The sequence below is a fragment of the Neofelis nebulosa genome, chromosome 10, assembly GCF_028018385.1.
Source record: "Neofelis nebulosa isolate mNeoNeb1 chromosome 10, mNeoNeb1.pri, whole genome shotgun sequence".
Taxonomy (NCBI): Eukaryota; Metazoa; Chordata; class Mammalia; order Carnivora; family Felidae; genus Neofelis; species Neofelis nebulosa.
This window is the reverse complement of record NC_080791.1, coordinates 15,125,108-15,151,715: the sequence shown is the minus strand read 5'-3', so window position 1 is coordinate 15,151,715 and position 26,608 is coordinate 15,125,108. Positions and strand designations below refer to the sequence as shown.

Below are 26,608 nucleotides of genomic sequence, written 5' to 3'. Positions count from 1 at the left end.
TGGCCCCAGGCACGAATGGAGCGTGTCTGTTTGCACCTCTTTGAAGCTCTTAACGGGGAGTCCTGGAGGGACCAAGACTGCCCCCGCCCCAGTCCAGCCTCTGCCTTGAGCCTTGCAGTAAAGGCTTCCCTCCCTCCCCCCTGAATTTCCATCCCCCGATAGTTTCAGAGCCAAGCAACTGAGAAGAGAGTCCCAGGGCAGCTTCCGGCTGTCCCTGGCTAACCACACCCCCTGTCCCTCCTGACTCCTGCCCAGGCCCCCCCAGCATCCGGGCGATGAAGAACATCACAGCTGTCGCCGGGCGGGACACCCTTATCAACTGCAGGGTCATCGGCTACCCCTACTACTCCATCAAGTGGTATAAGGACGCCCTACTGCTGCCCGACAACCACCGCCAGGTGGTGTTCGAGAACGGGACCCTGAAGCTGACCGATGTTCAGAAGGGCATGGACGAGGGCGAGTACCTGTGCAGCGTTCTCATCCAGCCCCAGCTGTCCATCAGCCAGAGTGTCCACGTGGCCGTCAAAGGTAGGCCCCCTCCCCAGACCCAGAGACCACTTGGTCACCCAGGACTGTGGGTGCCTCCCTGGCTGGGTGCTCAGGCAGTCCTGAGCACCCAGTGGAAGGTGGAGGAAGAGAGAGTCCCGACCGGGTGTTTGGGAGAAAGGGGGCAGCGTGGAAGACTGGAGGGAGACAGAGAAGGTCAGGAGTACCTGTGCACCTAGGATCCCTCCGCAGTCTACAGGACAATGCGGGTCTGATCCACGAGGCATGGGGGGTGGCGGGGGAACAGTGACACACAGAGAGGGGCCTGGTCACCGTCTGGACGAGAGGCCCTGGGCAGAGATGGTGGGCAATGGGGAGCCACATGACGTCAGCAGGGAGCCAGCGAGAACTCAGTCCAACAAGAAGGGGTGAGAGGCAGGAGCCAGGAGAGCAGAAGCGGCAGGACGCTGGTGGAGGGGACACATAGTGGGTGCCCTGACTCCCTCCTGGGGCACAGCTTGGCCAGCTCAGGCTGCTTTTACGGGACCGGCCAGTAGCTTCCACCTGCTAATACCGCTTGAGGTCTACAAAGCACCGCCTGGGACTTTGGAAACCTCCTCCAGCCCAGGCCCTTCTTTCTCACTCGGTTGGGATACGTTTTATGCAAGGGTACTCAGCGCAGTGTCTGATCCCTGGTGGCCGTTCAGTAAACGCCTGTGGATTAAGTGAACGGATGAACCGAACTAAGGAAACGAAGGAACGTGTGAGTAACTGACGACTGTCCCCTTGGCTCTGGGGCCGTGTGGGTGTGTGGACGAAGCGCCCTCCCAGATACGTTCTTTGGAACTCCCAGGCCTGGAGACCTTCTGGGCAGTGAGTAGGAGCAGGGGGGCCTGGTTGCTCGGGGACAGGATAGGGAAGTGGGTCCTGCCAGGCCTGGCTGTGGAGGGGTCTGGAAAAGCCAGGCGGCTGGGCTGGGAGGACAGAGTTGGTGATTGGCTGAAATGGTTTAGGGTCAAGGTGAGTTCGAGCACTGGGAGAGCCTGAGGCTCTGGGAGCACAGAGATGTCGCCTGGGGCTCCACGTGGGAGGCAGGAGAGAAGCGCTATGGTCCCTGGGCCACCATCCGGGTCTCCAGCCCCAGACGGCAATCTTGGTCGTAATAAGACAGCTATCACTGTGGGGGGCCCCCCGCACCCCAGTCACTCTGGCCGGATGCTCTCCTTGCCCTGTTTCATTTAACCCCACCCCTGCCCACTTGTCTAAGGCAGGAACCATCTTATCCCCAATTCCCAAGGCAGAAAAGGCCGAGGGGCGCCAAGAAGTACGTAAACTGTCATCTGGAACCAAAATTTTGCCCAGGCCTGTGTAACTCCAGGCCCCGGGCTCTTACCCAGAGCTGGGGGGAGGGCAGACGGGGAGGAGGGAACATTGGCCCCACTCCACCTCAGGAATAAAGAAAGAGGACTTCTGGGACCCCGAGAGGAAGTCTGAAAGAGAGAGGAGGTCCCTGAGGGTGCTGAGAGCCCCTGTCACCTGGGCATCTGTGTCACCCCAGGGCAGCAGGGAGGGGAGGCCCCCTCTGTATCCCATGGGACACATGAACCAGGAGAAGAAAGCTGGTGTGGCTCCCGGGGCCCATTGGCAGGAAGAAATGGCAGGGGAGGAGGGTCCCGGCCTAAGGAGGGACCCGGGCACAGGGGAAGGCCGCAGTGGGTCCCAGACTTCTGGAGCAAGATCGAATAAAGGCTTTGTCGACAGGAAGAGGGAAGTCTGGGCGAAAGAAGAATCTGGGGAGACAGACACATTAAGCTGTGACCCCTTCCAGAATTGGTGGTAATGGCAGATCCGTGTGGAAATGTCTGGTGGACAGCCAGAAAACTGAACACTAGCAGCGAAAGGCGTGGTCAATACCTCTCTCCCTTGCTCCTTGTCACCGGGGCTCATGCTCGTCAATGCACAGGGACCGTGTCACATACATCCTTGTGCACCCACCACCTGTCACAGTGCCAGACAGTGAGCATTTCCCCAACTGCGACGGAGACAGTAGCCTGGGTTGGAGTAGCTTGCCGGGAAGCCTCACGTTGTGCCCCGGGAACGATGGGGCTGTGGCCAATTCAGGCCCGGGGAGGTGACAGGAGACCTTGACGGCATGGGCCTTCCGCCTCCCTGCCTCCTGCCGCTGCACCCCAGCTAGACTGAGGGGCACCCCGGCCCCGCCTCAGCCTAATGCCTCTGCCCGGGTTGGGGACTCGTGCTGGCGGGAGCCTCACCACCCCCCCCCCCCAACACCCCAGGCCACATCCCCAGCTTGGTGGCCGCTGAATACAGCACAGCCTGCCTACCCCCTCCCAGCATCCAGGGCGGCCGTATCCATTTCCGTTACACGCAGTGGACCGAGAGTTTACATTGTAAACATCACATATTAAAACATCTAACCTTTGCTCCACTCCCTTCGCCCGCCCGCACCAGTGAGCATTTGGCCGGGTTTGTTGGCTTAAAAAAAAAAATAACAGGGCTCCAGCGAGCCTCGGAGTACGCCGAGCATCCTGAAAGCTGCTTCTGCTCATCAATTATTCAACCCCATTCAGGGAGCGATCAGTCCTAATGAATTGAATCTGATGCATTCCGTCTCAGCGACTCTCTGGGCCTGTTGTGATTGTGCTGAGCGACAAGAGGAAAGTGAGTGTGTGTGTGTGTGTGTGTGTGTGTGTGTGTGTGTGTGCTCGTGTGAGAGAGAGAGAGAGAGAGATACTAGAGGGCAGAGCCCAGGCACGTGTGTCCCCCACACCCAGCACAAAGCCTGGCATTCTTCAAACAGGGCATGTGTGTGTACAGAGTAGGGACACATGTGCACACATTCCCTCTTCCCCGCCCTCACAGTCTGAAAATCCAGCCCTAGGAGGGGTGTGTCGTCCCTTGTTTTCTCTCCAGACCAAGAAGCAGCATTTGTGTGAGGGTCTCCGGGACCCCAGGCCCCTGCCACTCTGAAAGCTCCGGCCCTTCACCCTCCCACCCCCTGGCTCCCTCCCCCCCACCTCATTAGAATGCACTTTTGCAGAAGAACCCATCAGAGCTGATTAGGAGCACACGGCTTGATTAGCTGATGTGCTGTTCCAAGAGCTACTCGAGGAGGAAGGTGGAGGCGGTGGCCCTGGGTGTGGAACCGCCATGACGTGAGTCTGGGTGAGGAGGGACAGGCCCAGAGGCGGCACTCTGCCCGCTGCTGCGACCTGGCTGGGACACGCATCCCCCTCAGAGGATCAGAGCAGAGACCCGGAGTGTAGACGAGGGCAAGGCGGAGGTGGGACAGGGCACCGGATGCGTGGGATCGAGCGGAAGTCGCTCCCCCCCCCCCCGCCGCCTCCCTGTGGGGTCATGGGCTTGCAGGCGGGAAGGGGCAAAAACCCACGCTGCTCCATGAGCTGGAAAAGCAACCGCTGACTCCATTCCTTCTGGGACTGCTTGTATTCTGATGAATTTTTCAAACGCTGGGCTGAGAGCATAACACACCAGACATGCGTGCACACACATGTGCAGAGATCTTTGTGCACGCATGTGCACGCATGTGCTTATTAGCACATACTATACGCGTGTCCGTGCAACAAATGTGCACACACATAGGTTAATATACATTAACCTGTCCACCCTTGCAGGCGCATACACACACACACGCACGCTGGCAGCCACACGTGCACAAATGTTTGCTCTGCCCCTACCCTCCCGTCAGGCATCATTCCTGAGCCACGAAAGGTGGCTGTAAGTGGAACCAGATGAAATATTGCCCGAGTCCGCCTGCCATGGCCCAGCGAGGTGGGAGGGCCGAGGGGAGACAGTGAGGATTTGGTGCCTGTGACACTGACTGGTGGGGGGAGAGCAGGGCTGCAGGGAAGGCAAGTGCTTGTCTCTGGGCATCCAGAGACATCCTTGGCAGGATGCTAAGAGGAGGGCACATAGATCCAACCTAGATTTGATGTCTTTAGGGCCCCCTGTAGCTGAAAAATAATGTAGCATAAAAGCATCTCTGGGCACGCGGGCTGAATGTTTAATTAACTAAGAAGGCAGGCTGCAACTGGGGCTCCTTGGCTCCGGCTCAGTGAGAGGACATCTCCATCCCCAAATCTGAGCCTCTGAGGGCCTTTGGAACGAAAACAAGGGCACAAGGGGCTTTCTGCCCATGCTAAGCAAGGCCGGGACCAGAAGATAGTACCAGGTCCCCGTGGAGAGCTAACAGGAAAAGACACCCACATACTCTCATTCCCAAATGCCCCTGCCCCCCGCTGCTCTAACCAGTGCCTGCCACGTGTTTGGAGCCTTTGGAAGAGGGCCCCTTCTACCTTTGTGAATGGGTTGGGGGTTTCTGTGATCATAGGGTGGGCCTTAAGGGCCAGTCACCTAGCCACTTGCCTGCTATCAGCAGAGGTGGAGGTTTGGAAGGAACCCGCCAGCTTCCACAGGAAGGGGACAGAGCAGGTTCCACAGGGGCAGGTAGCCCAGTGGCACTTGGGAGAAGGGGGCATCAAGAAAGCCGCTGCCAGTGGCCCTATTCCTCAGCAGAGGGGCCCTGGCACATAGGAGCAAGCGTCCTCCACTGGACAGAGCTCAAGATGATGACAGTAGTCAAGGTGATGATGGTGATGTGGAAACAGCATCTACTGATTCAGTGACATTTATTGTGCTGCCTCTAGATTCTGGGCACTATCCTAGGAACACAGCTATACTCGAGACAGACAAAAATCCCTGCCCTCAGGGAGCTTCCATTCTGGCGGGCAAATGGAAAATGCATAACGTGTGTAAAAGATGCCCCGTGTCGAATAGGGAGCACGGATGAGAGTGCCAAAGGGAGGGGGAGTGGTTTGCGATTTTAAATAGGGTGGTCAGGGGAGGCCTTCCTGAGAAGAGAGGGTTGTGGGGAAAAAACACGGAAGCGAAGTTATTATTATTCCTAAAATATAGAGGCTTTAGAGATTACTTGGCCCAACTCCTCCACTTTTCACATGAAGAAACTGAGGCCCAGGGGCAGAGGCAGGGTGGTGGTGGGGAAGTGACTGGCCTCCGGTCACTTAACGGAAAGCAGAGTCTGGCCCCCAGCTGCTAGGCATGGCTCGCTCCCCAGCTCCGGGCCACAGAGGCACCCACTCCAACTTTCCCCAGTTTCTGCTCTCTGCTGAACAGGTGCAGTAAATAAGAAGGATCAGTCTCAAAGATGGATGATGAGAAGGGCGCCTGGGTGGCTCAGTCGGTTGGGCGGCCGACTTCGGCTCAGGTCATGATCTCCCGGTCCGTGAGTTCGAGCCCCGCGTCGGGCTCTGTGCTGACAGCTCAGAGCCTGGAGCCTGTTTCAGATTCTGTGTCTCCCTCTCTCTGACCCTCCCCGTTCATGCTCTGTCTCTGTCTCAAAAATGAATAAACGTTAAAAAAAAAAAGATGGGTGATGAGAGACACCATAGAGTATTTACAGTCTGGGCCAGTGGTCAGCACACCCGTGTCTGTGCAACACTCCCAAGCAGCTGGCCATAAAGGCTTTATGGCGGCCGGACACCTCCTGGACCTGCCATGACCACTGTACCTCCCCAGCCACTCTGCCCTCTGGCCTCTTTGCCACTGTAGCACCTTGCTCCGGCCCCGCCTCTCTCAGAGCAGAGTCGCCCTCTTACCAAAGATGACTGTGGCCAGAGCAGGGCTTTCCCGAGACAGGACCGTGGGACACATGGTGTCTGTGTCGCCTATGTTCCGGCTGGGTGCTGGGGATATGCTGGGGCTCAGGGCCAGGAGGGGGGCCTTCACGCAGTCAGCACTCAAGAGGTCTCTGATCATTGCTGCCACAGAGGTGGTCACCACCCACCCCACCCCCCACCCCCGCCGTCGCTGAGGCTTGCTTTCCCAGAGGCAGAAATGGACACCCACACATTCGATTAGCTCATGCCCACCTCTGAGCGCTGGGGGAGACATTACGGACTCACAGGTCAGAAAGCAGCCCCACGTCAGCTCAGCTGCCCACGTACCCATCACAGGGCCCACACACACTACTTCTCAGAGCCTCTCGCTCACAGGGCCCCTCCTGGTGGCCGGCGAGCCCGTGAAGGAGCCAGGATCCCTAGACTTTCTTCTTCCTCCCACTGCGCCTGCAGTTATGGGGGTATCGGAATAGTCGCCTGGAGCCAAGAAATTCTGTGAGCAGCTCTAGCCCCTAGCACTTCCACCGAAAGGTTCCTAAGGGGACACGTATCAACCACACCGTCGCACCTGCCCTGTTGGCCTGCAGCAGGGGCAAAGGGTGGAGGGGGGCCAGGAGCCCGCCCCCGATCTCTGGTGAGTTGCCTGGTCATCTGCCTCCCACAGGACATCTCTGGCCAGTCCATGTGGATGTCTAACCGCCCCCTCCCCCGATGGATATTGGCCACTGTCTCCTCCACTGGCCTCTCAGTAACCATCCACATTGTTCCCGAAGGCCAGAAGGGAATGACAGCCCCCGGGTGGCCTCTGCCCCATGGCTCAGCCTTTCCCCTCTCTCTCACCCCATGTCCTTTTGACAGCAGGCGGGTCCTTTAACTCTCCGTCCAAATGCCACCTCTTCCGTGAGGCTGCGGTCACCCAGCCAGATGATATGTCTCGCTGCTCAGAGTTCAGCATCTGTATATTCCAGTGGGGCTTGTCCAATAATCACTGAGGGAAATATCCTGCCTTCCTTAGCAAACGATGAGCTCCTGGGGGCTCTATCTGTATTTGAAGCATGTTTCTACTTTCCCCAGCCCACACAGAGCATAATAATGCCTTCACAGAGTAGGCATTTCATAAATATTAGATGAATTAGTTAATTAATGAATTAACCTGCCTTAGTAACTTGTTCCATTATCCAAATCCCTTCTTACTGAGAGAGAGTCTTCCCCTTCCTTGCGCTAAACCTCCCTGCCTGACTTCAATCTTTTGCTCTCTACTTGCTCTGTTCTCAGTGGAAAGGTAGCACTTGACCGCCCATCCCCAGGGCACAGTCCTTCAGACTGGACAACCCTCGGCCCTCTCCTCCCTTGGCGGAACCTCCCGGCACCTTGCTTTGTCCACACGTCCTCCTCCGCAGCCCGTCACTGCAGCCTGTCTCCCCTTGGTCATGGTCAAGTGTGCATAGGAGCCAGTTCTGGGGCTGTGATAGCAAGGGCCTGACCCCCAGGAAGGACCAAGGGACAAGCTCGTGGTTCCAAAACCCCATAGCATAAGTGCAGCGTCTTGAGGAATGGCATAGAACCCCCGTCTTTTTCTGGATGGACCCCTCTCCTGTGTTCTCCCCACCCCTTGCCCACCTGGCAGTTCAACTTCTAAAATCAACCCAGGAAATAATATCCGAACATACATTCGTTCTTACCGCCCCCCCCCCCACCATGCATTTTGCCAGGAAAATCAGTCCTAGTTACTGCCCTAAAGGAGCTCCAGCCCCCCAGGGAAGGTGGCAGTGCAAACCACCACCTCACCGCCATGTGACAGCTCTCATGGTGAAGGTGCACACTGGGTGCTGTGGGCTCTGGCTTTGGGCCTCTGTGGGAAGGAGAACTGGACCAGGACCGGTGCTGTTTGGCCTAAGGAAATAGATTGGAGGCATATCAGGGTCTCTGCCGCGATTTCATCAAAAAGTCCAGTGAGGCCAGAAGCCTCGGTCTGATCTCGGCACCCGAACAAGCCAGGGGGTAGGGCGGGAGATCAGCGGAGCTCAAGAGAGAGACCTCTGGGAAATCTCAGCAATGGGCATTAGGCTGTTACCAGAGTCAGGGTTCTAGAGAAATCTATGTGGAGATACCCAAGGCCCAGCAAACTATCCAGAATACTGGGGCAAGGCCCCAACCCAGGGGAGACGGGGATGGGGAGATCCAGACAATGACCAAAGCCCCAGAAAACCTGGCTGGACTTTGGGCCTGGATGTGGCCCCTTGGTGGAGCACACGGTGGGAAATAAGGACAAATGCCCAGCGGTGTTCACCCAGGCACGAGCTAAGGGTGGGAGTGGTGGGTGTTTGTGGTGCATTGATGGAGCCCCTGTGGTCGCATGAAGGGTGAGGTGGGAGATGACATTGGGAAGGTTCATACCCGGCTGAAGGGTATGGCTCTATTCCCAGAGGTCATGGGGGCAATATCCCTCCTAAATGTCGCTTCCTCTGGACCTAGGCTCTTGATCAAGAACTTTCCGAGGGATCCAAAGGGCTGCCAAAGGTTATTCCATGCCCACACCAGGCCTCTCTGCTGCGGCAGCTCTCTGCCGAGCCCTGAGAATGTTTAGGGTGCAGGGAGGGCCTCCGGCATGCATGTAGCATAGGATGCTACCCCTCCTTTCCCCCCAGGGCTCGCCCTTGCTGATGGCCACTGTGAGTGGGCCTAGCGTGGAAAGTGGCAGGCTTCCCTAGGGGGTGGGGCTGGTGCCTGGGAGAAGGCCAGAGGACTGTGGACAGCCTTGTAATTTAATTATTTGACTGCAGAAAGGAGATCTCATCTACTGGGTGCTCATCCTTGTTAAGCTAATTGTCTGTCTCCTTCTCTCCCTTCTCCCCCCACTTGCTGGGGAAGTCACTGTGGCCTAATTGAGTTATCATAAAGATAATGGCTGGTGCTCTAGCCAGAGCTGAGAAAGGAGGATCCCTCTCACGGCAGCTCAGGCTCCAGACAGGCCCCACAGGGGCCAAGATGTGGGCGGTGGGGCGGGCTGGATCTCGGGGGATGGGGTGGGGGGAGAGGGAGGCTGTGTGGATGCCACTTAGCGGGACAAACAGCAAACTGCTTGCCTCACAAATGACAGGACTCTCTCTCTGCTCCTCCCTGCCACCCAAAGGGAGCTCACGGATGAGACAAAAGGGTCATTGGGCTGGGCTTGTCTGGGGCTTTCTCAGAGAGGCACCCAGGCAGCATAAGGGAGAGAGCTTGGATTCTGAGAGCAGGCAGACCAGGTCCCAAATCCCACTGTCACCTCTTAGGAGCTGGATGACCAGGGCAAATTACTTCTCCATTCCGAGCCTCAGTTTTCTCATCTGTAAACTGGAGACAGTTAAGCCCACACCACGTTATTGGTGGTGAGAGGTTGAGTGTAAGGCAGACACAGCAACCAGTGACGAGGGCTTCCCCTCACCTGTGCTAACACTTGATGACAGCGGACAGGGCTGGGGCGGGTGACGGCACCTCGGCAGGAGGAGGCCAGCAGGCAGCACCCCGGGTTTAGATGCACAGCTGTGGGGCATGCACAGGGGACAGTCTCAGAGCCACCCTTCCTCCACCCCCAACATTCGGGGCACGGCAACCCTGTCGATCCCAGGCCCCCAGAGAGCCGATGCATCTTTGGGATGAGAAAGTGACACAGGGCCATCGAGGAGCAGCAGGGCCGTCAGGGTGAAAGCCAAGCTGTGTCCACAGGCAGATGGGAATCAAGAGGCACGTGAATCATCACCAAATTCCGGGGAAAATCTGAGGATCAGGATTAATGCCAGCCAGCCAGTGCCCTACACAGAGACAGTGGGTCCAGGCCTGAGTGGGCGAGGGGATGGGCACCAAGGGACAATGGCACCCCAAGGGATCCTGAGTGTATAGAACAAGGCCCTGGTGCCCCCGGGAACTCTGTTCCCAGCCCCGGGGTCAGGAGGAGTCGGGGTGGGGCAGGGAACCCGTGCTGCTGGCCAGGCTGGGGCGAGAGGGGCTGGGAGCTGACAGCAGCACTCCCCCTTGCCTTCCCAGTGCCCCCTCTGATCCAGCCCTTTGAGTTCCCACCTGCCTCCATCGGCCAGCTGCTCTACATCCCCTGCGTGGTATCCTCGGGGGACATGCCCATCCGTATCACCTGGAGGAAGGATGGACAGGTGATCATCTCAGGCTCGGGCGTGACCATCGAGAGCAAGGAATTCATGAGCTCCCTGCAGATCTCCAGCGTCTCCCTCAAGCACAACGGCAACTACACGTGCATCGCCAGCAATGCGGCGGCCACCGTGAGCCGGGAGCGCCAGCTCATCGTGCGTGGTGAGCAGAGAGGCCGGTGGTGAGGGAGGGAGGGTCCAGCTCGGTCCGCTGCTGACAGTCTCTCTAGATTCGAGCCCTGAATCACAGGCTGAGGGAACGTTGGCTCCATTGGGAAGCCTTAGAGATCAAGAAATCCAAGTCTCTTAATTTCCGGGCCAGGACCCGGAAGACGCTTGGGGGAGGAGAAGACCCTTGTTCAGCTAGTCATTGACAGAGTCAGAGCCGGGGACTCAGGACTCCCGGTGCTCAGCAAAAGCCCTCAGCATCTTGGGTTTCAGAGTTGCCTGCTGCCGGCTTGATGATGGTCCAGACGGGGCTGGCACAGAATGGAAGGTACCCAAAGCTCTAGAAGACCCTTTAGAGACAGATGATCTGTTTCTCCCCGCCTTCCCTCTTTCCGCAGTGCCCCCTCGATTTGTGGTGCAGCCGAACAACCAGGACGGCATCTATGGCAAAGCTGGTGTGCTCAACTGCTCAGTGGATGGCTACCCCCCGCCCAAGGTCATGTGGAAGCATGCCAAGGGTGAGCCCCTGGCCAGCCAGCGTCTCCGAGCACGGTCAGGGAATGGGGAGAAGGGACTTGGGCCTGTTTCCTGCACACAACTCCCAGCCTTGGCGGGGGTGCAGAGGGGTGGCGGGAGCCGGGTTCTGAGCTTTAATGGGACGCCAGGCTATACTTGCTCTGGAGATTATCCTCAGCCACCCCTAGGGCTCTGCAGACCAGGAACGACGGTCGTGCCGACTCCAAATTTCCTCTTGTCCCCTCCGATTGATCTCTCCCCTCCCCCCATCCAGCCCTAGAACTCCACGTCTGCCTGCTTTCCCCAGCCCTCCCCACCCTGCCCCGGGGACCTGGAACCTCCTTGACTCTCCCGCTTGTCACCAGTCAACTTATGCTGGGATTATGGTCCTTCTTGGAGCCCTTCCTCATCCTAGGGGTACATCTGGTATCTAGGTCCCATGCCAGCCTCTTGTTGTGGACCATGCCCACCACTGATACTGGGGGAATGGGGAGGAGGTACCACAAAGCCCCCCTTGGAGGACGGCTGGCCTCTATCCAAGACCAGGCGACTGCCACTGGAGGGTTCCATCTTCCCTTTGCCTGTGGCCAAGCGGCCTGAAAACAACTCTTCCTCTCCAAGTGCAGCCCCGAAGCTCAGTGCCCAGGTGGGCATTGAGCTGAGGCTCCCAACTCCACCTCCTTACCTGAGAGCCGGGGCAGGGCCCGGCCTCTGTGAGGCTCTTCCTGTCGCCCAGAGGAGTCCTTCGGGATGCCACAAAATAGGCCTAGAGCAGCAAGAGAAGGCCATGAGGGCATCCCTTGGGGCAGCCCTTCCCGGCCCAGATCGTTTGCCCGCTCGCCCGGGGAACCAGCCCCCTAACGGCCGTCTCCTTCCAGGGAGCGGGAGCCCGCAGCAGTACCACCCGGTGCCCCTCACCGGCCGCACCCAGATCCTGGCCAACAGCTCGCTGCTGATCCGCCACGTCCTGGAAGAGGACATGGGCTACTACCTCTGCCAGGCCAGCAACGGCGTGGGCACCGACATCAGCAAATCCATGTTCCTCACCGTCAAGAGTGAGTCCTGCCCGCACGCGGCCCTCCCAGCCCCCCGACCACAGGCCGGGGCCCGTCTCCGCACCCACCCAGCCTCCCGGCCCGGCTGCCGCTGTTCCAGATGTGGGCGGGAGGCAGGGAGGGCTCCCAGTCGGACGTGCGCTCGGGACCCCCGCTCATCTAAAACAAGGTCCTCTCCCTGAGCAGCCCCAGCTCACTCCACTGCCGTCGTGATAAGCTCCTGGTTTGCTGAACCCGAGTACCGGGTCCCATTCTGTGCTCTTTGCTCCGCAGGTTGGCAGTTCCAACTGCACGATCCTATCAAACACTTAACCTCTGCCGCTCAATACATACCTGCTGTGTGTAACGTGTCTATGGCCTAGAAAGGAGGATACCTCATACACAGTGTGGGGGAAAGGCCTGTGGGTGGAAAACCTTGGGCTCCGAGTCCTACGGGATGAGCCTTGGGACCTTGGCCAGGTCACCTCACCTGTCTAGGCTCCAGCTTCTTCCCCGGGCCCGAGGTTTATTTCCAGCCCACCCACCCGACCACACTGTCTGAGTAACACGGGAACTGATCACAGAAAGGGGAAGATAGTTGGGGGAAGCCAAAAGAGCAACAAGACGCATCACTAGATGCTCTATGGTTTCCAAATCCCCGGACCTAGAGCTGGCCTCGTGGGCCTCGGAAGCCCAGAATATTCCTGAATATTCCAGAATATTCCAGAATATTCCTGAGGATCATAGCCGAATATTCCTACCAGATGAGCCTATCCCTTGACACTCGTAGGGGTCTGTATCATGGGCCCCCAGGTATCGCGTCAGGGGAACGGTGTCCATCTGGCTCTGGGTCGGGCCACGGACCGTGGGCCGCGAGGGACAGCAGTGGGAGCCTGCGTTGTAACACCAGACCGAAGCCAAGCGTGAGTCTGGGCGCCACGTTGTATGTATTGTGACCTTGACGAGCTTGCCTGGCCTCGCCGTGCCTCGTTTTCCCGACAGAGAAGATGAAAACCGTGGTAGTACCTTTGCCTGTTACGTTCCGTGTCGAGCGTGAGTCCGATAACATATGTCAAGCAGCCAGTACGGTCGCTGGCCCCCGGCACGCTGCGGAAAACTTAGCAGTTTTGTTACTCGTACTAACAGTCCCTGCGGGGTAGGTGTGGGAACGACTGCCCGGTGTGGGGTCCCTCGGCTGAGGATCATAGCTTCCTTATCGCCTGCCGGCGCCCGTGTTCAGCTCAGCACAAGACAGGGGAGCCCCAGCGATCGATGCTCAGGGAGCTCCGAGCGCCGGAATCCCCGCCCTGGGGAGCTGCTTCCTCACACTATCAAAAAGCACTTTGTCCTTAATAACACCAGGCAATCAATCTACATCCCTCAGCCGGGGCGGACGTCGCTAATTCTGCCTGCGTGAGGTGAGAGGAATAGCGGGCTCCTTCTGGAACCATCCCTGGTATTTGATCCTTATCTGGCCACTGTCAGAGGCAGAGAGGAGGGAGCCCAGACCCTTAGGCTTCCCCCCCCCCGCCTTTTTTGCTCTTGTTTTCTCTAAACTAGGGCATCCTACCAGACGAGCCTGGCTGTGGCTTTGTGGCGCACGGTTGGTGGGACAAGAGGGACCTGGGTGATGGGTGATGCGGCAGTCAGGCGGGCTGTGTGAAGAGACTCAGTTCACGTCAGGCCGTCCCTGGTGTCCTGGGGGGGGGACCCTGAGCAACTCACCTCACCTCCCAGGGCCTGCATTTTTTCTGTGCTGTCCGCACTGCACAACCCAGGAAGCAGCTATGTGACACCCAGAGATACTCAGAGGAAGCACATTTTGTAAATCCAGCCTTGCGAGCATGTGCAACACAAAATCACACACACACACACACACACACACACACACACACACACGGACCTGCTCCCTAATCTCAGCCGCCTTGTCGCTTTCCTTTGCTTCCTTCCACAGCGAGGCACACGCACATGCCTTTCTCACATCTGCTGTCTCACCAACACCTCGGGTCACATTTTCCCGCTCGCCGCACCTCCCTCCCCACCGCCTGTGAGTCGGTGTCTGTCAGCACCTCCTCACACAGCCTCTGCCCCGCCACCGCCCTCAGCCGCCAGGCTGCCTTCCAGCTGTGCCGTCTCACCCCCCTCACGCTCGCGTGCTCCTCAGATGGCCTTTTCCTGACACGCTTTCTGTGTCGCAGACGCCCCCTTGTATCCCATGCTCCCCAGTGACCTGCCCCAGCCATGCCGGGGGCCCCCGTGCTGCCCCGAATGCCAGCAAGACAGGAGGCGCAGGGCCAGGGGCAACTGAGGCCCGAGGGCAGTGGGTATGAGCGGAATGAGCGCGACAGGGCCTCTGTCTGGGGCTGGAGGGTCTGTCTACCCTTCTGCAGCAGCCCGAATCATGCTACATACACACTACTCAGCTGCCGGAAGATTACCTGTGACAGAGTGACAATGTTGAGGAACGGGGGTGCACGCTGGGGTGGGGCACGGGTGTTCCCAGTTTTCTTCGGGGACTGTCTCGGAGCTAAACCCTGCTGCGTGTACACAGCCATACTGTTCCAGGTAGCCGACCCCCAGCTACTCCCCTCGCACGTCCCCCCGTGCTGCTCTGTCCTTTCCTCCTCCGTTCTCCCTGGGCCTTCTCCCATCTCCCCGCTCTGACTTCAGCTAAAAGGGCCCTGGAAGGGCCCTGGAAGCTAAAAGAGCCGGGCGCATGGGTCATCAATGAGACTGCTGGAGGGCAAGCCATTCCCAGCCGTCCCTGATCCATCTCGGACACAGCACCACCAGTGCTCCCCCCACCCACTTGCAGAGCTGGCCACAGAGACCTGCCATTTCCAGGCCTCCCTCAAAGCCCATTTCCAGGCCAGCCTCAGTGCCTCTAACACACTCGAGAAAATGTTGACCCAATATGGCTCCACCTTATCAGACCTCACGCTTTTTTATTGACCTTAATCCCCACTTTAGACAAAAAGAAAGTAAACACATCAAAGGGACATACGTTATAAAAAGCATCATTTGTGGCTGGTTTCTGTTGGGAAGTGTCTACACCATGGACCCCTACAGCTTCCAATGATAACTCAGTAGATCTCCACTGAGCACTCACTAAATACATCAATAAAACTCTGTGACTACGAGCATAGACTTTAGAACCAGGCAGATCAGGGTTCGAATCTCAGGTCTGCCCCCCGAGAGCTATGAAGTCTTGGACAGTGATCCCTGCAAGCCCCAATTTCCTCCTAAGTTTGAGGTTACAATACTTTTTATTCATCAGGAAGGTTCACACGAGACGTGTGCTCACAGCAATCGATACAGTACGTGGCACAAAATATGCATGCGATAATCGTTAGTCATCATTAGTTTTAGGTGCTGAAAATCTAGTGATGAGTAAGACACCGTTGCTGCTTTCAGGGAATTTAGAATCTCGAGGAGGAGGTAGACCTATACCCCAAATGACTATAGTGCACAAAATAAATGCCTCCAAAGGCTGCAAAGTGATACAAAGAGAATCAGGGATGGAGAAATCAATTTTAACTTTGGGGTGAACGAGGGAGTGTCAAGAAAAGCTCCACAAAAGCAGTAGTCTCTAAGTGGGGCTGGAAGAACACAAGGATTCTGGCAGGAACGGACAGTGGCGGAGGTATCCCATGCCAGAGGAAAAGGCATAGCGCGGGGCATGGAGGCAACGAAGGCCACGAGTGTCGTCTGCTGAGCTGGAACTTAGGTGCCTGCCACACCCTGGAAGGAGGAAGGACAGGGAAAATGAAATGCCAGGTGCTTGTGGTTTTTGGAAGCTAGGTATTTTCTTTCTAAGTAGCATGGACTTTTTTTTTTTAATTTTTTTTTTATGTTGATTCACTTTTGAAAGACAGAGAGAGACAGAGCACAAGCAGGGGTGGGGCGGAGAGAGAGGGGGACACAGGATCCGAAACAGGCTCCGGGCTCTGAGCTGTCAGCACAGAGCCCGACGCGGGGCTCGAACCCACGGACCGCGAGATCATGACCTGAGCCCAAGTCGGACACTCCACCGACTGAGCCACCCAGGCGCCCCAGTAGCATGGACTTTTGATGGGAGTTGGCATTCCAGAGCTGATGCTTACAGGATTGCCATGCAGAGCCTATCCTCAGGGCCCTGGGTTGCTAAGGGCATGTTAGAGTGGGCAGGTGGTTTTCCAACCCCCGGACATCCCTGTTGGCAACCAACCGGGCCCTCCTCGTCCCCAGAGTGCTGGTGTGAGCTAAGCCCGTGTTTGCCTGAGCGTCCAGGCCAGTCTTGCCGCTTTCACAAGGCCAGCACTTAATAGTTTACAAAGTTCTTCCCCTGCCTTGCCTGTGAGGTCAGCAGGCAAAAGCTCCTTCCTAAAGAAGGTAGGGCACTGGATCAAGGTCACTGGCACATACAGTCCCAGCTGAGACCAGAGCTTGCCTCTGTGGACTCACGCTTTGGTAGGAAGAGCAAAGATCTGCAGCCGGAAGACCGGATGCTGGTCCTGGCCCCGTGACCCACCAGCCACGTCTCCAAGAGCCATCCCTTACCGCCTCTGAGCCTCGGTTTTCTCGTCTGTACAAGAAGAGGCCCACACTAGCAACTAGTCGCTAACCGATCCCAACGTCCTCTCCGGCTCAGACGATCCATGACTCTAGCAGTGTGCACATGGTCCTTTCGGGACACCAGACCTCCTCTCAGAACTTGGTTGAATAAATGCAGTTAACAGAAGAAAATACCACACCCAGCTACCTTTTATCTCCTTTTTAAAATGCAAAAGAGAGAGAGAGATAATGACCAAAAGGAGGAGGAGGAGGCAGTCCCTGCTCCAGCGGGCACACAGGAAAAAAAAAATAAACCATCTTCAAAGGGAATGCTTTATGGAGAGGCAGGTACAAAGCCAGGCTGCTTAGTCTGGAGCGCAAGGGGCTGCTTGTGTTTTGATGTTGTGCCACCACACGGCAGTGCCTCCCTGGACTCAGAAGCCCTCTTAGGCAGCAGGTTCCCTGATTAGACAGGTTCCGTTATATCCCCCAGACTCCCCTCCACTTTGTAAAGGCTCCAGTGATTGGGCCAAGGCAGAACCCATGGCCAATTAAACCCATAAGGGCTCTCTGTTTGGTCTGAGTTTTGATTTGTTTGTTTAGCAAAATGTCAGACCAATTAAAGCCAGATCCAAGAGCCCTCCACAGGCACACACCCGGCCGCAGAGTCACTGGAAGGCAGGAGAACGGAGAATGGAGCCCAAGTGGGGACTGGAGGAGTGGAGGGAGCCCACCCGGGAAAGGGGGGTCCCAGGCCCAGGTAGCGGTTGACCGTTGGTGCAGTACAGAGGGCGGGATGCAAAGTCTGGTGTATCCAATGACCCGAGATGATCCTAATTTCAAATTTGCCCAAAGGAAAGACTTTCTTGTCGGGCAGAAGCAGCACGGCTCTAGAAGGCCTCCTCTGACCTCAGAGCCCCTGCCCCTCCCACAGGGCAAGGAGTCTATGGCCAAAGGAAATGACTCCCCAGAGCCCACAACTCCCTTTCTGGACCACATTCCAGGGAATGCCCCGAGCTGACTTCTAGGATCTTCCACAGTGTCTTCCTCAGTCTGTCCTCCCAGGGACCTGACTCCCTGCCAGCAGCATGACCCCGAGGCCTAAGGGACGGCTGTTTGCAGGGCACGCAGAAGGCCCCGGGACGTGTGGATTGGGATGTCCACACACATACTCAGAAGGGCCCTCTCTGCACACAAGAAGAAACAGGCATGAGGAGGCCAAGTACCTGGCCCAAGGTTTTCCTCTGTGCTCCCTGGCGGGAGGGCCTGTGTCCTCACCAGGCTGGAGTCCCTTGCAGGCCGGGCCCTCTGTGGGAATGCCTGCCTCTGGCATCTAGCTCAGCAGAGGCCTCTGCCCACTCTGGCCTGCCCTGCTGGGGACAACAGGCCAACTGACCCCAGCCCAGAGGTCTGGTCCCGTCACGCAGGGTCACAGGTCACCCCCTTGGTGCTTCCCTCTGCCCCGATGAGCCTCCCTGATTGGCCGAAGGGTGGGTAGGATAGCCTCTCTGCCAGTTCGGCAGTCAGGGGACGAGGCAGGAAAGCAGAGTGGCAGGTGGCAGAGAAGCACAGTGCTCGGCTGCTGAGTCACACCGGCCTGGGTCCGACGCTGGCCCTGCCACAGCTGGGGAGTTTGGGCACATTACCTACCCTGCCCACCCCAGTGCTGGTCACCAGTCAGCCTCACCTGCCCAGCCTCAAGGCAGCCGAGGGAGCACCACCCTGGTGTGTGCCAAGCCTAGGGTCTCTGCAAGCCTGGGGCCTGGCCTCCCAGCCTCTAGTAAAGGAGGGAGAGACGGAGGGGAGGGGAGGGGAGGAGGGAATGAGCCATTGCCGTGATTTCCATGGCAATAATTATCCAGCGGGCTCTTTGGCCTTATTGATCTTCAACTTCATAGAGTGAGGAGCGGCACTTTGTCTCCTGCTTCCTCAAACAGGGGTGAGCGGAGAGGTTGGACACGTCCTGTCACCAGGCCAGGCTCCGTCCTGCAATCCCCGCCCCTAGACCCTCCCCAGGGGTACGCAGCCAGGGGCCCGCCCAGGCTCTCCCCACCCTGTGCAAGACCCAGGGATGCCGAAATGAGTGGATGGCTCAGGGGACAGGAAGGCCCTGAGCAGGGAGATGGGAGTCCTGATCTCTTATCTCAGTGTCCCCCATTACACCCTGGGTGACCTGGGGCCAGTCACTTCATCTCCCTGGACTCTGTTTGCTCCTCTGTTAAGAGAAATCACAATCCTTCTCTCCCCTTCCCTCAGCCCCTAAGGCATTAACAGAGCTCAACAAATGGGCCACGTTCAGGGTTTACAGAAAAAGACAAGTCTGAACCAAAGAAACGTGGGAGATCTTACCGACCTCAAGAGGCCAGCTGTGTCATTGGAGCAAGTCACATCACATGCCAAACCTAGCCCCCGAAGGGTCCTCTGCACAGGTGTCAGGGTAGAATGACAGTCTCCACGTGGGACAGCCCCCTTCCCTGACCTCTCCTCCCCTCATCACCATGACAAGCCGGGCCCCCTGACAAGTGGAGGAGTGTTTTACTGAAGGGATAGGAGGAGGGAGTGACCTTGCCCATGTACAACCTCCGCTCCCAATGTGAAAGTGCTTGGACTGGGGACGTCTTGTCCCCAGGCTCTTTGGGGCCCCTGCACCCTCATTAGAGGCTTTAGGCAGTGGGGGCGGGCAGTCCCTGTGACCGTGACCACGGGAGAGCATCCGGATGGGTCTGGGCTCTGAGGTGTCATTCAAGGCCTTCCCTATGTTCAGCTCCAGCAGATCTGATTAACAAAGGATTATGTGCGTCCTGCGTGCTAATCAAGGTACAGTAAACACTTTGAGACACAAGGGAGCTGGGGTTATCACTGGGTGGCTCAGTTTACTGGATAAGAAGCAGGCCGGCAAAGAGCTGAAGCAGTGCCTCCAAACCCCACCCTAAGTGAGGAGCCCAGATCTGCTCTCCCCGTTATGATCGAAGCCTCTCCGCATGGTAGGAGCAGAGTAAATCGTTGGGTCAGTCAAGCAGCAAACATGCACTTCCTGATAAATCACCACTCCTGCCCCCCAAGGAACTGACAGACTAGTGAGGGAGCTGGAAACAAGGCAAGATCACGTGCAAGGGGTCTGGGGCAATCGGTGCAATGTTAGGTCCCGGAAGGAAAACCCCACCGTGGACAGGCATGGTCAGACAGAGCTTTCTAGAGGAGTGGGACTTGAGCCTTAAAGAAGAGGTGGTGGAAGGAATAGCATGAGCAAAGGCCCTGGGGTAGGAAGCCGTGTGGAAGGCCGCGAGGAGAAACTCTAATGACAGGGTGGCAGCCTGGGATCAGGGAGAGAGCTCTCGTGGAAAGAGTGGCACCGACATCTGGAAGTGATGCTAGGATCTTGAGCAGGGGATCTAACAGTCATTACAAAGGAACAAGCACCAGGCATTGATGATGAGTTGGACCAAGGCGCCGGGAGAGCCAAGGCCTGAAGCCACGATGAGAAGCACCGTGGTGCCACCAGTAGAAATACAGGAGATGAGAATGGAGGGCGGGTGTGTTCGCTGTGGCCAGGGCAAGGTGGGACGGCTCTGAGGCAGCCGGATACTGGCTGCCACACTGCCAGGGTTTCTACCTAGAGCAGCCTGCTGGCCCAGATGCAGTGCCCACCCCCCTACGGTGACTCACGAGTCTGTGTGTAGCTGGCCGGTGTCCTGTCCTGGGCCAGAAAGGAGGAGACTGGCGGGCAGACTGGAGAATCCCCCCAGAACCCCTCCCCCTCCCCCATCCCTGCCCGGTCCTCGGGGCCTCCAGCCCAGGAGCACCGGGCTTGCGTCTGGCCTCTCAGGTCTGCAGAGGCTCGAGACACGGCCAGATGGAGTTTCTGAAGATTTTCTCCAGCTCACGTCTGCTCGTGCCCAGGCCTGCCGCCGTTCATTCATTATTCAGCAGTCACGGAGCGCTCACTGAGTGAATGTCTATCTCTGGGGTTGGGGGTAGGGGTCGAGTGTGTGTGGCCCTCACAGACCCTTGAACCTGCTTGCCTACCGCCAGCCCGCACGTGGGGTGGGAGTGTAACGGGGAGCGGGCTCCCCACGGTGCAGGGGGTGGAAAGTCCCCTCCAGCTCCACCGAGGAGAGACGCGGCCTCTCCTCCCTGGCACTTGGCGGGAAGATCTCTCTCCCGCGCTGGATCCCTGTGTTTGTTTCCTAGGAGCGCGAACCAGGGGGCCTAAAAAACCAGAAATGGGTTCTCTCGCAATCCAGGGAGGCTAAAAATGCAAAATCAAGATGTCGGCAGGGCCGTGCCGTCTCTGCAGCCTCTGGGGAGGGTCCTTCCTTGCCTCCTGGGGGACTCCCCGCAGCCCTCGAGTTGTGGGTGCAGCGCCCCGGCCTCTCCCTGGGAGTCCTTACACCACTTTTCCTCCGCGCCCGTCTCTCCTGGGGACTTGACGTATCCCTTTGCGGGGGACACCGTTCAGGCCATACCAGTACCCATGCCCGGTGATGTATTCGACACACGTGTGCTTTCCAGAAGTCTGCAAGGCGAGACGCCCTCCCTTCCAACATCCCGCGGCTGTCCTTGTCTCAAGGCAACCGGTGTCCCAACCAGAAACTCCTGTGTGCCGAACTCTAGGGCCGGGGTGGGGTCAGCACACCGGGGCTGGGGCCAAGCCTGGCCGGCTTCCAGTTTTGCTGGAACGCAGCCTCTCCCGTTCCTCCCGTCTTACCGTCCACGGCCGCTTTCGAGCTACGGTGGCAGGGCTGAGTCATCTGAACAGAGACCTAGGGCCTGCAAAGCCTAAAATGTTTACCGGCTGGCCCTACACACAGAAAGTTTGCTGACTCCTGGTTTAGGGTGCTCTCGCGGCGATGACCTGGAAGTACTTTCCAAGTAACTCAAGTTGGCACCACCTCCTTTTGTTCCTGAAAGCGTTCCGATGTTCAGGGTAGTTTCAGAGTCGAGTGTTCTCGCATCTCGAAAATGGGAATAAAAACGCCTCCCACCTTCTAGAACGGTGGGGGAGTCGGGCCGCAGAATTTAATGAGATAATTCATTAATCGAGGCGCATGGCACGTAATAAGCATTCCGTAAGTGTTAGCTATTTTTATTATGAGCGATCATTTTCCCAACATTCTGGAGAAGGAAGGCCAGAGACGGGGGAGAAGCGGGTTCCCACCCTGACGTGAGAATACTCCCCAAGTCCGCTTTGTACTCCTTGGCAAGGAGCCAAAGAAGAACTGCCTGACCCCATTTTATAGCCGGAGAAAGCGAGGCCCGGTGGGTCTCCACCGAGACCACCCTGGAGCAGGAGCAGGTTTGCGGTCCAAATCTCACAGATGCCGCCCTTCACGACCCTCAGCCCAGCCCTTCACACACACGCCGACCCTGCCAGCTGTGCCCGCACGCACGCAGGCGGTGGGCAGCTAGGGTCCCACGGGCCCCCGGCTCCCCAGGCGTCTCCCCACCACCCCTCAGAGCGAAGCTGATTGCTTCCATGCAATTTGAATTCATCTCATGCTTCAGGTGGAGCTTGGCAAATCAGGGGAGACATGCAGCCCAAGTGGGTGCAATCAAATTAACAACGCCACGGCCCTGGCTCTTTAAGAAGGGAGAAAACAAAGCAGGCACCAGAAGGTACCCGCCCCCCCCCACCCCCACCACACACACACACACCAGCTCTTCTCTGGGGAAGCCTGGAGCTGCTGCCTGGCTGAGCTGAAAGAGCCACCACCCGCCCCGCCACCCCGAGCACCAACAATGCCCCTTTGTGGCAGCTTATCTCACACCTCCAAACAGGGCTACGTTCTTGTGTTCTTGTCACGATCTTGTTAACAAGGAGGAGACACAAGCCTAGGGGGGAGGAAGGGGAGTGGGCTGGATGGGGGGAAGGAGGGGCCCACTCACCTCAGATGGGTACATGTAATCCTTCCAGAAACAAAAGATGAGAGCTGCTGAGCCAGGAGGCTCCCTTCTCCTCTGACAAGTGGGTTTACAGAGCTCTCAAGAGCCCTCGGGGGGGGGGGGGTATCTCCTGTCCCCTGGAAAATCTTCTCTCAGAGGGCAAAGAGGGGGATATCCAAAAAAAGCATTTTAGCGTGCCCAGAGCTTCCTAACTAGGGAGAAGCTCTGTGCAAATCCTGAAGACATTTCAGTTAGACTCTCAGAAGGACTTCCTGGAAAAGGAAAGCTTCTTCCTTGGAGACGGTGAAGAAAAGCAGGACTTTGCCGCCCTGCCTCCAATCCTATTGGCTTTAAGATTGTCCTCCCTGCCACAGAGGAGGAACCAGAGGTGGAAGATGAGGCCCATCCAGCCCCACGGTTCCTCCCCAAACCATGTGTGACAAGTCCCCCCCACCCCGGCCTCCACCCTGCACCAATTAAACCAGAGCCTCTGAGCATGGGGACTGTGCAACAAGTATTTTTTTGAAGCTTTCCAGGTAATTCGTATGTGCAGCCAGCCCTGAGGACCTCCTGCACCCTCTCCCCCAGGCCCCCCACCTAGGAGAGCAAAATAGCCCAACCCCTTAGTCTCCTGGTTCCCAGACCAATCTTCTTGCCCCCAAATGTGACCACATTTCTCTTCGAAGAAGCTGGGCTCTTTGCCCCCCACCCCAGTGCTGACAACCCGGTTGCCTGTCTACTGCCCTTCTCTGGCCGGTGTCGCATCGTGGGTAAAACCACGGGCCCCTGGGGCGAGTCCTGGCTCTGCCACTTACTAGCTGTGTGACCTTGGGCGGTTTACTTCTCTGAGCCTCAGTCTCCCCATTTGAAACGTGGGAACCAAGATAAGGTGGTTGTGAGGATGACGTGAGTTTATGCACGTGAAAAGCCCCGGACGGTGCAGGCCTCGGGAACGTAAAACACCGTGGGGACTACATACTCCGGTCCAGGAGTGACATGGAGAGGTGCCCGTCCTTCGTCTCGGAATGTGACACTCCGTGCCTTTTCCACATGTTATCGGGCCTCTCCCAGCAGCCGGTGGCATTCCCGTTCTGTGTCTTCCACATTCCCCTTCCCACACACACTGTTCCTCTCCTTTGGGTATTCATAACTGAATCTTCCCTCCCTGGTGGCTTGGGGACTTGTCAGAAATACCAGCTGAGCTCCGCTCACCAGGCGGAAGAGAGGGAGGGAGACGGAGACAGAGGATGCCTGACTCACGGCCAGCCCCACCTGGCCTGGCCTCCTGGCCCCACCAGCCCAGCCCCGCTCCAGATCCCGGGCTCCTGCACTCCCCCGGGATTCATCGGCACTACATCATCCGCACCGCACCCCCCCCCCGCCAGCTCCCCACTCTTGGGATAAAGCCCAGAGTGGGAGAAAAATCAAGCAGGCAGAAGGAGAAGGCTGGAACGGAACCAAAGGAAAGGGAGCTGACGAATTGTCAGGGGACTTGGGGCTTGGCCTCCTTCCTGCCATTCACCAGCTGTGTGACCTCAGACAAACCACTTAACCTCTCTGAGCCTCCACTTCCTCACCGGTAATGTAGGGGCTGAGACACCCCCCCCCCCCCGCCAGGCCCCCTCCTTAACAAGAATTAAGCTCCTTGCAAAGGCTGCTCAAGATCTATGCAAACTTGCCAGGAACTTTCCCCAGCCTGGGAAGTAGGGCCCCAGACAAGGGGTCAACTGCAAGTGAGGGAGGGGCCAAATAGATGCAGAGTTCACAGTCCCCATGGCAGAGTCTAGGGGCCCCAGAGCCCCATCTCCAAGCCTGGGGTTGGTGGGAAATTCTGTGGAGGCTGGGGGTGAGCAAGGAAGCAGAGCTGTCTCGCGGTGTTTTAAAAATCTATCAGCCTCTCGCATCAAATTAAAATGTAAATAGCAGCTGGTCCGGGCAGGACCTCGGGGGTGACAGGAGCCGGCCTGCGAGTAATTTCACAGACGGGAACCGGTTACATCGGATTCTGACAACTGTCTTGTTTCTGAAATTGATTTCCTCTCCCCTCGGCTTGCTGCCCCAGGAGGGTCCCGGAGCGAGGCGGGGGTGGGGGGGTGGGGGGGGGGTGGGGGGTGGGGGATTCCGCCCAGCCTGGTGCCTTTCTCCTCTCCGTGACGCCTGCCAAGAAGGCCCCAGAGGAACCAGGAGGAGAAAATCTGAAATTTCGGCATGGCTGTAAAGCAGCGGCCTGGGCACCAAAGGCCCGACAAGGTTCCTCCCTGCCCTGGAGCGAGTCTGACTGCGGACCCAAGCAGGTGGGCCCGGGGCACTGGCAGGGAACAAGAGAGGTGCCTTGCGCGTGGGAGCTTTCCACAGATATGCTGAGCCCTGAACAGAGATGCTTCCGCCCTGGGGAGTCTCACAGCCAGAGACAAGGATCCCAGGACGCTGCCGTCTAAGACGCGCACCGTGCCGGGGATGCCCTATGCCCACAGGAGGGACAAGTGCAATGACATGGGGTATCAGGGAAGGGGCCCTGGATGTCATCTGTGGCCTCGACCAGAGTTGCTCTGATTTGGCCACGTGTGGTGCCAGGCAGCGTACCGGGCGCGGGGACTGTAACGCTTTGGACAAAACTGGCTCAGTGCACACAGGACTTCCTATAGGACCTCAGGGAAATGGCCCGCCCTCTCCCTCTCCGCCTAAAGGGGCCGTATTGGAAGGGGCTGTGTATTAGAGGCGGCTGGCCTACATGGGTCTCCTCGATGCCTCTCCGCCCAGCCCCTCCCTGTTCCCGAGTCCCCAGAGAATCTCCCCCTGCACCCCTCTTTGTAAAAAGAAATTAGGTTTTCCTGGCTGTTAATTGAATTACACTGCGGGAAAGCAGAGAAATTGTATCTCATTAAAGCCTCCTGTGTCCCATTGGCTCATCATGTTGCCTATGTGGCTGCTATTAGCATTTGTCACACAGGACTCAGCCCTGTGCATACAATCCCTTCTCTTCCTCCCCTGCTGTGCCCCCAAAGCTGCAGTCCCTGATGCCTGCCCGGGAGTGTCCTGCTGGGGCTGCCCACCACAGAGGAGCCACAGCCCCTCGGCGCCAGCCAAATTCCACTTTCCAAGGCCAGATGCCGTGTGCGTGCATGGCAGACAGACAGTAAGAGGTGGCCGTCCCCTGCAACCACAGTAGCGGGGACTTAGAGAGGGAAGAAGTGCCTTCTGAAAGCCTTGGTCTCCTCATGTGAAAAATGAGGATAATCAGACTTCTCATGGTTGCTGCTGAGGGGGGAATCCCTGAGCGGTAAAGCCAAGAGGCAAAGCACGCGGCTTATCGCCCGCTCCATCGTGGGCATCACGGGCCCGGGGAGGCCATAGCGCTTAGTCAAGAAACACGTCGGGACCCAGGCTTTGGAGCCGGGAGTATTGACAGGACCTACGTCCCCTGAGTTAATACAGTTAAAGTACTAGAATACTCCCAGCACAGTTCCCGGTGAAAGGTAATCATAAAAGTGTGTGTGTGTGTGTGTGTATGTGTGTGTGTGGACGGCGGGGGCACTTATGTAATGGAGGGCTGTGGGTAGATGTACCTTAGGCAACATCAGGGTATCGACATGCAGCCGACAACCGCATCGTGTTATGTGTATGTGACGCCAGGTATGAGTATATGGTAAGGATGTCAGAGCACAGTTGACTGTGTTGGTGACTTTGGGGTGTGCTCTTATCACTGCTTGTGTGTGTGCGTGTATCTGTGCTCCTGTGGGTAGGTGACTGAACATGAACATCTCTCTAGGGAATCCTTAAGGGCAGGGGGGGTGAGGGGGGGCTGCCTTCAACCCAGAAAGCCCCCTGGGGCACAGAGCAGTGAGTGTTTAGGTTCAGTCGTGTTGGTGACCGTGAATCAGTGGAGCAGAGAGACCTTGCCATCCGGAGCAAGAGGCAAGAGGGAGGGGGAGGGAAGAGGAGAGCAGATGGGCCCCCAGTGTGTGGGCACAGGAGGGCACTGTGGCCCTTGGAGGCCGGGGACAAGGCTGGGGAAGAGGAGCAGCGGTAGAGTTCTCCGTTCTGGTGTTGGCAGGGAGACCGTGCAGGGCAGAGAGAAGAGAGGAGGCAGGTTGTCTGCTTCTTGCCGAGGACAGAGGGCTGCAGACTCCTGTAGGCAAGGAGAGTATAGTGGATCATAGAACTGCCT

General features: G+C 57.6%; 1 protein-coding gene across 1 annotated transcript in view; it reads left to right on the top strand.

Moving 5' to 3' along the window:
- The window catches only part of DSCAML1 (DS cell adhesion molecule like 1), a 351,352-nt gene that overhangs the window by 260,536 nt on the left and 64,208 nt on the right, over positions 1 to 26,608 (top strand). The window contains exons 8-11 of the mRNA XM_058686854.1: positions 256 to 528; positions 10,191 to 10,469; positions 10,873 to 10,992; positions 11,869 to 12,045. Coding sequence (XP_058542837.1) covers positions 256 to 528; positions 10,191 to 10,469; positions 10,873 to 10,992; positions 11,869 to 12,045 — 849 coding nt within the window. The remainder of the gene's footprint in view (positions 1 to 255; positions 529 to 10,190; positions 10,470 to 10,872; positions 10,993 to 11,868; positions 12,046 to 26,608) is intronic.